Source organism: Sapajus apella, unplaced genomic scaffold, assembly GCF_009761245.1.
Source record: "Sapajus apella isolate SASKATOON/1434 unplaced genomic scaffold, GSC_monkey_1.0 scaffold2, whole genome shotgun sequence".
In the NCBI taxonomy this organism is placed as follows: Eukaryota; Metazoa; Chordata; class Mammalia; order Primates; family Cebidae; genus Sapajus; species Sapajus apella.
This window is the reverse complement of record NW_022436942.1, coordinates 30,141,691-30,154,621: the sequence shown is the minus strand read 5'-3', so window position 1 is coordinate 30,154,621 and position 12,931 is coordinate 30,141,691. Positions and strand designations below refer to the sequence as shown.

Sequence of the window (12,931 nt, the reverse complement as noted above, 5' to 3'; positions counted from 1 at the left end):
GGGTAAAGAGTAAGGTGGGTGGCACGGTTGACACTGTCATCAACTCCCTCCTCCGGCTATGCCCCCATTGACTCTCACTCTGCCACATACCACCCTCGGATTTTTGATGGACTCTGGGTCCCTAGTAACCACGGCAAGCGCCTCCCCCGCACTTACCGCTTTCCGCACCCCACCACCACCACCACCCACCCCAGCGGTAGAGCCTACTCTGCTCCAAGCCGCCGCTAAGACCCGGAGAAGCGGAATTTCACTTTGAAACTCCCGTGCCTCGTGAGGGCCGGCGCTGGGCATGCTCAGTAGCCGCAGCGCGTCCGGGCTGCTGCTCGCGCTGCACTGGCTGCCGTGCTGCTGCGCTGCTGGGCTGGCGCGGAGTCCACCCCGCCGTCTCCGCCTTGGCTGCTGGGTCCCCGGAAGGCCAAGCATTTGCCGCCTCTGAGTGCTTCTGTCCCTTTCCCCGCAACCTCCTACTCTTCTTCCTCTTCCTCTCTCCCTGTCTTAGGGAGGTTGAAGCTGGTGCTCTTTTCTATCAGCGCCACAGACTGACTGCTCTGCAAACCCCAGCCGAGGACCTGCGAACGAATCCCGGAGACTAGAAGACGCTTGGCGGTGGTTCTTTCTAATAGCACTTTACCTAAAGTGGGGTCGTGGTGGAGTTTCTCCTCCACCTCTCAATGCACACGCTATGCGGAGAGCAGTCGGCTTCCCTGCGCTGTGCCTGCTCCTTAATCTTCATGCTGCAGGTAAGGGGTTGCCAGGCGTAGAGCCGGAGCTGTGCATGAGATGGGAAACTGCACATGCTTAGGACCCTAGGAAAAGCTTGCCTTGCGAAGGAAGCCTTTCTAAGAAGGTAAAGCAGGACAGTACCTGACAGGGAAGGGGTGAGGGAGTCGTGCACCTGTTGGAAAACTGAGGCCGGAAACTTAAGCTAAAATTAGCCCTTGATTCTTTACCTTATGCGAAAATAGTGAACATTTTCAATATGAATACAGGTTTGCTCCCCCCTTCTCCTCCCCTCCGTCTAGATTCCCTGCTTTTGTTTCTAGGCTATGCACTTAAATGTCAATTTTTCAGGAGAGGGACAAGGCATCCTGCTGGATGTAACCTTTTCTACTGCAGCGGCTACATTCATAAGGTCTCTTGGTCTAGCGAACGCTCACAGGGAGGCATTGCCTGTAACCTGATGGACCACATCTCCGCCCAAAAGACCGAAATACGTGGTTCACATTAGAGATGCTGCTCCAGGCTCCTTTGGACCCTGCTCTTGTCACTCGAATTCTCTAAACCAGTAAGAGGAAGGAAAGGTTTCAGATAGAATCCTCTTGTCTCTTTCAGCACCATGGCTAGCGTCCGCTGGCACGCGGGGGCTGGAAAAAACCCAATCACAGTTCCAAAGCTTACAACCCTGGGGTAGGCACTGTCCCTAGGACAGATTTGATGAGGTGTAACAAAGAATAACAGTGAGACTGCTCCCAAATATAAATAGATCTGAAGCACCATAATCAATATCAAGTCTCGTGTAGAAGCAAACCTTGAAAAGTACCTGAGAGATATTACATGTGGTGTCCCTGCTTTTTTGAATACATAGCACCTCTATGTAATGCAGAGAGACTTGCTGGGCTGAATTCCTTATCATTATCACACACACATGAACCAAAGTAAAATATGGCAGAGACATTTTAGAAACCTTACTGTGACAGCAGTTGTCCATGCAGTAGTCCTGTAACAACCAGAGACTAGGCATTTTCCCTGAGTTTGCATCTCATCCAATCACACATATCCATTCATTTCTTCAACCAACATTTGCTGAGTGTATACTATGTTCTAGGAGTAATGAGTAAAAATAATTGTTCTGCAATTACAATCCTTGTGGCATCTTTTTAAAAAGAGTGGGTGAATTTTATTCTCTGTGTGCAAAAGTGGGAGTGAGATATGGTACTTTCTTATTCTAGCTAATGCTATTATTTAAATGTATCATGAATATTTTGAGCAAATAATGCATAGGATTATTACAGCTATTATTAAATACACACATTACTTGTTATAATTATGATATTGTGGAATTTTCAATAGTTCTTTAGTACATTTTGAAAACCAGAAAATAGCTATGATTTGATTATTAAATTATTTGCAAACAACTGTACTTAATTATTTCATTACCACATACAATTCTTCAATGCTGAAATGTGGGATGAAAACACATACATTGCGTTGACTTTTATTTACAGTATTGCTGAATAATAGACTGATACAAACATTCATTACAGAAAAATATCAATTCTTACTAAGTTAGCAATAATTAGCTGGTCTGCCAACCAACCATATCAGTGTAGTTGTTTTTCAAAACTAACATATAAAAAAGTTTAAAGATCACATTTAACACAACTTGAGTAACTATACCTTACACATTATAAATAAAATTAAGCATGTGAAAAGTATGTCTTAATTTACTGTAGATGAATATTTGAGGTGAGGAAAATAGAGGACTTTTGCTCATCAAAAGAGAAACCTAGAAGCCTGTAGCCCTAGATTATACCTGGAGCTCTGCCAAAGGGTGTATTGCCAAAAGCAATCCAATCTATCTCTACTTAAACTTTTTAATTTGCAAAACAAAGATTAAAAAGTAAGATTAATCAACCAATTTTAATTTAATAAGGCCATGCATTTAAGGGCATTTTATATTTCAATTGCAAGATGCTATATAAAATTAACTGTATTTATATTTAATATAGTGATTTATACTAGTGTTTTATCAGAGCAGATTGCAAGTTTAATATTGTAGTTCTCTGCCAGTTTCATTTTAAACGCATTTTAATTTTAAACAGCAATTTGTGGGTCACAAGCTGTCATCAGATTAAAATTTATCACAGTTATCTAATAACATTGTTAGGGCTTTTCATCAGAACTGAAACAAACACAGCTTCTTGGTCGAAGCTTCTACACATTTGGATACTTAGAAAATAAGTGGGTAGGGTGACAAAGATCAAGAAATCACTAATATATCTACTTGTTGAACATGTGAGTTTGTTACTTTTATGGAAGACTTTTCTCTCAGAACAGAAGCAGACTTTCTAAAGAAGGGAAATGAATTCTATACATTCGGGCTTCTTTAACTGAAAAGCTAATTGATCCATTTTGGTTATGCCTGGGGTATCAGCAACTGCTTTATGCTGGTGGAACTCATGACATCTTATAATATTTTAAAGATGGGAGGAATGGGCTGATGGGATGTAAGTGTTCTTCTTAGTTATACTAAGAACTGTTGCTTTCAATATATCCATGCCCCTAATGATAAGTAGCAAATTGCTTGCAACTTGAGTGCCATCTCCCATTATTTTAGTTATGGTTGCCTAAGACACTGTCAGAAAAAAAAAAAAAGAGAGAGAGAGAGAGAGAGAGAGAGAGATTATGACTCTGACTTCCAGATAGGGAGAAGTACTGTGGTCTGTTCGTAATGGCTGTGGGAGAAAAATGAGTGGGTACAATGCTGTGAAAGTGGCATCTCTGGGTAAATTAACACTAAAGGATTACTAAGCATGGTTCTTATTAGAGAAGCTGGACAGAACTCTACCCATGGCAGCTGATTTTTATAGATCACTTAAAAAGAAAGTTGTGGTTATTTTATATCCAACTGCTTATTTTACAGGTGAGGAAAGGAAGATCTAGAATAGTAAAGTGGTAGTTAACAGTATAGTCACGATAAAAGCCCATGTTTCCAGACCTGTGGCTGCATACTATAAAAAATTATATACTGGTTCTACAACAGGTGAGGCCACCATTGATTAAGTTAGTGTTGTCAAATACTTTTTACCCATCGTTCTTTACTCTTTCTGTGAGCCAGTTTAATATATAAAGTCCAGTTAAGAAGACCCTCGGGAATATTCAAGAAGGCAATTAAAAGCCACCACAATAATTTGGATGGTAAGAAAAAATAATTATTACTATGTGGAAGATCCTCCACAGAGCTTATATTCTTCAACATTTCTCCTCTTTCTTTGTCCAAAGAAGCATATTCCATTTGAGGAGGTATTATTTATAGGGCAGTTTTTTAATTACAAGGGAGTCAATATTTTGAGATATATTAAAAATTTTCATGTGAAAGGTTTCTTTATCCTAGGAAATGTTTTGCTAAGAAAATACAGAAACTGAATTCAATCCATTGCTTTCTCTTTGAGCTCTGGAAAACATTTTTCCAACTTTCCATGTTGTTCTTACTATCAGCCTTTTTGAATGGCACAAAGACTGCCTTCAGTGTTTCTCCCGAAACGTATCTCTTCACTCTCAGAGAAGTGCATAGTCAATGTCTCTAGTCTCTAAGAAGAAAGGTATTCTATGACAGTGCCAAGATCTGGAAAGTGATTTGTAGAAGCACCACCCTCAAAAGAAAACATAGACTAATGGATAAATAATATGTTATATTTTAAGATTTTAAGATGTTTCTTAGAACTCTAGAATCTGTTTTTCCTATTGAAAGTCACTCAACATAGACCTTACAATGGTCTGGAGTCTCTCTCCACTTTACGTCTATATTATCTCTCACTGTTTTCTTCTTTATTTATCTCTCCAGCCATATTTATCCTTCTGTTTCTAGAAGATACCAGACACTCACTCCTTCATAATGTTTTGATTTTTTCTTTCTCCAGGTATCTCCATAGCTTAATCCCACACTAATTTTAGGACTTTAGTCAAATATTACCTTCTTAGTAGGTCTATCCTATGCCATGTTTTATCTTCCCTTCCCCCCATCACCCAGATAAAAATTCTGGCACCCTTTCCCTGCTTAACTTTTCTTTCCCCAGAGGTCTTCGCCACCTAACATACAATATATTTTACTTTTGTTTATTTTAGTTTCCCCTCTCTGTATCAAAATTTAAGTCCCTTAAGGGCACAGATTTTTGCCCATTTTGTTTATTGTTGTATGTATTGGAGATCCTGGGCTACCTAGTACCTGGAGGCAGTTCCTGACATAAAATCTTTCTAAAGATTAAGCAAATATGTTAAATAAATAACATAATACAGCAGTATTTCTAATCTCATTTTTTTACATTTAATATCTTCTTATCACCCATGAATAAACATACACAGTCAACTTAGCCACTTCCAGAATGGACTTAAACAGAGCTCATTTGTCCAAAACCCATGTTGCCTCACATGCCCCCAAAACATACTATCGCTAACAGATTTTGCCGTCATTGTAAACTGAAGGGCAATAAAGATGGATTTGTGTTACACCAGAACTACTAATCAACTCAGTGAAAAAAGTCTTTCAAACTGATTGCCAGATGTTGTGCAGCCCAAATGCTTTGCTGGTTCGCTACATTTTCACTTCTCAGTGAAATGCCTTGTACATGTTGGAATGGCTATAGGGAAATGCTAATTTATAAGCAGAGAGTTTAATGCACTAGGAAAAACCGATTTGCTTCTTTGGTACTTAAGAGACATAGGAATATGTATGTTGGAGATGACATATTTCTATCACCTCCAATAGAATAGTACCTAGCATATTCCATTGGAAATCACAACCAGCCTAACACCTTGTAAAAATTCTGGGACACATTATGTATATTCAGCTTTTTCTTCTTTTTTTCTCACCTACTTCTCTATCAACTTCAGTCTTCATCCTATCATCCTATTGTTGAACATAATTAAAGAGGTTATTATAATATATGTTCTCATTACCAATGCATTTCTATAGTACTTACCTATTTTGACCCCTTTCCGAATTTTAAAAGTTTTCCTCACTTGACTGCCATAGACAGTCATTATTCCTAGCTTCCCTCTTATCTCTGCAGCCATTTCTCAGTTTATAGTTTTAGGTCTTCTGCTGTGTATAATTTAATGGTTAGTGCTCTCTACAGCTTACTTGTCATTGATTTTTGTTATTGTTTTCTATATACAGTCTCCCTGGGTAATTATACTCAGACCTACATGTTGAAGATTCCAAAATCCATATTTCTACCTCAGTTACCTCTCCTGAACTCCAGTTCTATATTTAAAATTATCTAGAAGTCATTATATGTTCCATAATAATCTTTTTGCTGTTATTATTAGAGACAGGGCCTCACTCTGTAACCCAAGCTTGAGTGCAGTGGTGCCATCATGGCTCCCTGTAGCTTCGATCTCCTGGGCTCAAGCGATTTTCCTGCCTCAACCTCATAGAGTGCTGGGACTACAGATGTGAGCCACAGTGCCTGGCCCCACAATAATCTTATATTCAACTGTTTTTAGTCAACATTTCTTATCACAATTACTCTTAGAAATATTCCCTAACATTGTGCATGACACCAGGATTCCTCACAGTGACCCAAGTCTGAAACTAATAACTCATCCTAGATCCTCCCTTGCTACTTTCATCTTAAAGGCCACCAACTTTTCTCATAAGGTCTTCTCTACTCTCCATGTTCATGTCACTGCCTTGGGACAGATCCTTATTTCTCACGTAATATTTTGTGATGACCTCCTATCAAATGTATTCTTTATAATAATGTCAGAGGTGAAACTCATAAAAGCATACCTGATCATAGTCTTTCTTCATAAAATTCATTAATACAGCTATCTCCTTTTCCCTTAGAATAAAATCCAAACTCATTAGCAAGGTGAATTCTTTTGTGATGAGGTCTTCTTATCATGCCCTGCTTCATACACTAATATCATACTAAGACAAAATTTCCTTTGGTTTGCCATGTCTTGAATCGCTTCACATACTGTTCCATTTATCTTAAATACCAATACTCTGCTTCTTTTTTTAGATGACTCTTTCTCCAACTTCAAATGTTGATCAGCCAAAGCCCACTTTGGAATCTTCTTTTATTGGATGCCTCACCTCATTCAAGTAGCTCTCCTACATTTCCCTTTTGAATGTATATTCCTTTCCCTTTCTCTATCAATGTACTTAACCTGTATACTGAGGATTTTTGAAAATGGTAACACAATTGTGCTTTATTTCTGTATACTTATTCCCTAGAACTATTCTTGTTACCTAATATGCCATCAATAAGTTTTCAATGAATGAATACATATATTAAATGTATTTGGTAAAATGAATTATGATAAATTAATTTACATTGACCAAGAGATTATATCTCATCTTTAAGACCGTAAAGAAGATAACTAAGTTTGCTATTGTTCCCTTAGTGCAATTTACACATATTGGCTATACAGAAATAGAGATAGAACAGAAAATTTTCTATTTAAGTATAATTCATAAGTTTGGGTCCCATGGGCATGATGCTACTGTAATTGTGTGCTGAACTCTTTCTAGGTGGATAGGCATTCTTGCTTAATACTCCAGTACTACTTAAGAATTGAATGGGATTTTTTTTTTAACTTTACGAGCTCAAAGAGTAAGATAAGCAACATAGCATGACAGTTGTCTACTAAAGAATGGACCTACAACTCCTAACCCTGAAAACTGACTGGTTACTGTCTCCCTATAGCAAATATAAGATATTTACACATTCAAAATCAGGTGGGAGTGTGAGACAGTGGCTTCAATAAATCAAGACCAAAAACAATTCAACCCTCCTTTTCTTTCTCAAATAAAATCCAAACCATCACACAAAATGTCTGAATATCTGAGTGGTTACATACATTTTTCTGTCTCATTTTATGTGTATATGGTCTTTATAGAACCATTAAGTTTTTGGATCCCACACATTTTTTTCTTAAGGAAGACATTCTTACACCTGAAAAATGAAGACTATTTTGTGAATTATTAAAAAATTGCTTTGTGTGAGATGATTGGATCACAAATCGAAAGCCTATTCATTATCTTTAGTATTAGAGATAACATGGATGTTATATTTTATGGTAAGTTTATTGTTAAATCTTAAAAGTTGTTTTGTGAGCCAAATTCAAAAGCTAATGAAAGCCATTTTTCCCTCTACAAGGGGATTTGAAAGATTCTACTTGGCCCATGAATACATTTTTCATTTTCAAAGCATTTACAAATGCTGACACACTTAGAGTAGCATTGATGTTTCCCAACATAAAAGATGTTAGTAGTTTTGAAAAAGAAAGGTATAATGTTAAAATAACCACATTGCCATGTATGTACCTATGCAACAATCTTGCATGTTCTTCACATATACCCCAAAATCTAAAAATAAAATATATATTTTTAAAATTTTTCAAAGATAAATATATATATATATTACTTTAAGATCAAAATACTTTAAGATCAAATGCTTATATACCGTATAATGTAACTACAAATGCCTATTATAGTAACAATATTTGCGACAGAAAGACAATTAGCAAATTTATATTGTAAACATTAGCACTTTCCGTTTAAATCATTTTATTTATAATGACTGCATAAGCTTTCCTCATAATCAAATCTCATTTGATTTTGATATATTAAGATGTTGATGTCCATTAAAATTGCAGCCACTTGGACCAACAACAAAGAAAAACTAATTGTTTATATTATGCAGCAGCTTAGATCAACATGTCTAGTTGCACTGAAGCAAATGCCAAGTTTATTTGGGGCATGAATTTTTTTTTCCTATTTCTATTTTATTTTTTATTTCCATTTTTTCAGATTTTAAGCAACGTCTATTTTCTGACTTAAATGAGTAGTCCTAAACTACTGATTCTTTGAATCACACTGGCCTGTACAATAATATGTACAGAGCAAGACTCTACAGCTATTTCACTGTACTAGTGAACCAATTCCTGAGGCAATCTGGAGAGAAAAGGAAGCAGTAAGTGCACAGAATCACAGAATAAAGCTGGGTGACTTCCACTTACTGGGGAAAAATGGTCAAACATAATATCATAGTAGGTTTGGTTGAAAGACCATCAATTCATTAATGTAAAGGTATGGCTTTCAATCATAAGCAATTTACTTTCTTTGTCTTCTTTACTCAAGATAGTATTTTTTTTAATTCTCCCTGAGAAAAATAAAGTAGCTTAAACAGAAGCAAAGAGAAAATTTAAACAAGGGGAAAATGTCATGTTTTTAGATAACTTTTTAGCAGAATTCCATAGTAGTTGAGAGTTAAGTGGGATAACATATCCAAACCTGCAGTCTTATCGAGTGTCATTGAAGTGTAGGTATTATGCGATTAGACTAAGGAGATGATAAATGATTAACTTGTACCTTGGAGGAATTTCTTATGCGTTTTATGTTTGAGCCAATATTAGAGAAGCATACACACCTAGATAGATTCTGTATTCCAAGTGTTTTTTGTTTTTGTTTTTGTTTTTTTCAGTTAAGCTTTTTTTGCACAGTTTTCATCTGTTTGCTATAGACAGGAGCCTGACCATATGTGCAGGTTTGTAGTGGACTACGAAGCTCTAAAACATCTACCTCTCCCCAAATATCTCTCCCAATGTTTTTTTCTAAAAGTTTCATCTAAACATAATTCTAGTGCCATATCTTCAGCAAGTTCTACTTAAATGAATGTGAAATACAAATTTCTCTTGGATATGCCTGATTGTGACTGAAAATGTGTAACATTTACACAAACATCATAAATCTGAAATGTTTCATTCCTACTACACTGCCTTGCTTAGCAGGTAGCCAAGGCTTGTCCTAGGATCCATCTTTCTAACTAGTCCCTCGAGGGACCCACAGAGGGTGAAAAGTTCAAGCATGGACCAGGGATGCTGTTCATAGGTCTATAGGCTTTCCATCTATTGTCTACTCCTCTGGCCATCCTTCTTCTCTACTGACCAACTGATACTCTCCTACTTACCATTTGTAGCTCATGGAACTTCTAGACCATTGGGCTGTAGGGCCACGTGGAATGCTCCCTGTGGTTCTGCAGACACCAGCCAAGACAAGGCTATTTAATATAAAGGGATAGAAGAAGGAGCATGGTTATGGGAAGAACATATGGAAGTGGTAATATGCAACAACACCTATTCATGGAACTACTCACCACTCCCCTAAAACCCAGGCTACTCAGCTGACCCTGCTTTGCCAGGACTCTTCTCTCTGTTGATTTGACCTCAGGTGACCTTTTATTTATAACTCCAGTTTGACTCCCTTGGATACCTGTAGTTCACAAGAAAACTCAGAATTCAGTTATAGAAACTTTTTCATAATACTTCCCTTCTCTGGTAGATGTTTCTCTGCCTCTAAAAGTTCCATGACATTTAAGAAGCTCCCTAGGGCAATTCTAATGAGTGCTCACAAGTGTGGTCCCCTTGGGCATTTGGGCATGGCTTTTGGCATTGCTGGGCACTTCTGTATCTCTAGAGCATCAGGATTTCCCATCAAGCATTTATTGGTTACTTTGAAGTGTTTTATTTCCTCAAACTGGGAATGCCTGGTATTTAGAGTGCTTAGATTACAAATTTTATCATGTTGTTTGTAACTCCTAAATTTGAGCATTAACTGAAACTACAAAAATATATTTTAAAAATCTTCCTCTCAAGATAAGCATTGGATTTCATATGGAAGAAATAAATAGATTTCCTTTTAAGACGGGAAGGAGATAACAAATGAATATTTCCTAAATCCTTATGATGTGCTAAACTCTACCCAAGGTGCCTTTGTCTTACTCTTTAAAATTGAAAAATGTTTTGAAATGGCATGCTTGTATTTCAGAAACAACAAAAATATGCCTTAACTCATGTAGTACACTAAAAATAAACAAACAAAAAAAACTTTTAGGCTCTTAAAATCTGACTACCTGAGTTTGAATCCCATCTTTTGCCCTTTAAAAGTGTGGTGATTTCTCAGGGATCTAGAAATAGAAATTCCATTTGACCCAGCAATTCCATTACTGGGTATATACGCAAAAAACTATAAATCATTCTACTATAAGGACACATGAACACGTGTGTTCATTGCAGCCCTGTGTACAATGGCAAAGACCTGGAACCAACCTAAATGCCCATCAATGATAGACTGGACAAAGAAAATGTGGTACATATACACCATGGAATACTACGCAGCCATAGAACACGATGAGTTCATGTCCTTTTTAGGGACTTGGATGAATCTGGAAGCCATGATTCTCAGCAAACTGACACAAGAACAGAAAACCAAACACCGAATGTTCTCACTCATTGGTGGGTGTTGAACAATGAGAACACGTGGACTCAGGTAGAGGAGCATCACACACTGGGAGCAGTTCAGGGGGTAGGGGAGGGAAAGTGGGGGATGGGGAGGGTGGGGAGGGATAACATGGGGAGAAATGCTGAATATAGTATACATTTAAAGTAAAATAATAAAATAAAAAGCTAATGTATAAGGCCCTGCAGCATGGAACCTGGAACACTGAATATATTCAATGCTAGTACTGTAGTTGTAGAAGTTATCACATTAACATGTGAAAACTTTCATTTGGTCCTATAGTTCTTATAGCTGAAATATAAGACCAATGAAAAGAAAATCTAAAAAGAAAGATAGGACACAATGACTAATGGCCTATTTTTTTGAAATTACTCGAAAACGTTCATTTGTGAAAAGTGTATGCTATGAAAATCGAATAAGCACATCCCAATTTTTAAATTACTGGTAAAACCTTCATCTTGCAGATTTTTTAATTCTCATAATTAGCAATTTCATGTTGAAGAAACTAAATGTTGCTTTCACAATGAGTATATAGGAGAAAAACCCTCTAACCACCAGAGGCACTGCCACCATGGGCAACCCCTCTTCCCAGCAAAGTATCTCTCAGTGTCAGGGACTGGGTAGAACATGAGGTATCATCGCTCCTGCTACCCTACTCTACAGACTATATGAATTCAGAATATCTAACAAAAGCCAAAACACTCCACTTCTAATGCCAATTTTCAGTCTTAGACAAATATGTATCAGACAGGGGAAGTTTGAAATCCTATAATGAGTTTATGTGAAGGGGACCCAGATGAAAAGAGGCTTTGCTTATACTAATATTTTGTTTTTTTCCTTTGAGTGGAAACTTGAAAAAGTTTTTCTACCCTGATGGAAAGATTCAATTCAGATTAAGTGAGAGGTGTACCTTTCTTTTCTAACGTGGGGTGAGAAGCTTTGTTCCGGAATGGAGTGCCAGCATGGAATGGGTCCCTGACTATAGGTACATTCTTAAGCAGATCAATTTTAGAAAAAAAAAAAAAATATATATATATATGTGTGTGTGTGTGTGTTTGTGTGTGTGTGTATATGTGTATGTGTGTGTGTGTATATATATATGTATATGTGTGTGTATATATATGTATATGTGTGTGTGTATATATATATGTATATGTGTGTGTGTATATATATATGTATATGTGTGTGTGTATATATATGTGTATGTGTGTGTGTGTATATATATGTATATGTGTGTGTATATATATGTATATGTGTGTGTATATATGTATATGTGTGTGTGTATATATATGTATATGTGTGTGTGTATATATGTATATGCGTGTGTGTGTATATATATGTGTGTATGTGTGTGTGTGTATATATATATATGTATGTGTGTGTGTATATATATAAGCTGAGGGTCTGGAAAGTGATTCTTCATGCCCATGCACAATTTGTGTAGTCCAATTTGAAAATCCTATTCACATATCTTTGATGTGTATATGGTGGGGGAGGGCATGCACTTTATGAAATCAGAGTTCTCACACATTCAATTAGGGAATCAGGTGTCCTGTCTCCCCTTGGGTTCAGTTTTGCCGAGTCTGCAGAGAATTCCCAGTGGGTGCAGGATCAATGCTTGCCAGTCCAGGCCTGTCTTGTGCCTCCGGTACTCAATACCTCACCCTGCAGTATCAGCTCTCACTACTGGCAGTGCCACTCACGTCCTCTCTCCACCAGCCCTTCATGTCTTGAAGTTTACCCTTGGGAAATATGTTCCTAATCTGGCTTCAATCTCCAATTTTCTCTTTCTTCTCTACCCTCAGGCAAACTGGGTAGTTTTTGCTTTCTATTCCAGGAGAGATGAGAGGTCTCTTCTCAGATCTATTCTAAGAAAGGATGTGCCACACCGATCTACTTCAGATA

At 37.3% G+C, this 12,931-nt stretch overlaps 1 protein-coding gene across 1 annotated transcript in view; it reads left to right on the top strand.

Annotated features, from left to right (window-relative positions):
- The first annotated feature begins 289 nt into the window (after window positions 1-289).
- PTPRR (protein tyrosine phosphatase receptor type R) overlaps window positions 290-12,931 on the top strand; it is a 292,025-nt gene continuing 279,383 nt past the window's right edge. The window contains exon 1 of the mRNA XM_032295668.1: window positions 290-740. Coding sequence (XP_032151559.1) covers window positions 683-740 — 58 coding nt within the window. The 5' untranslated portion in view covers window positions 290-682. The remainder of the gene's footprint in view (window positions 741-12,931) is intronic.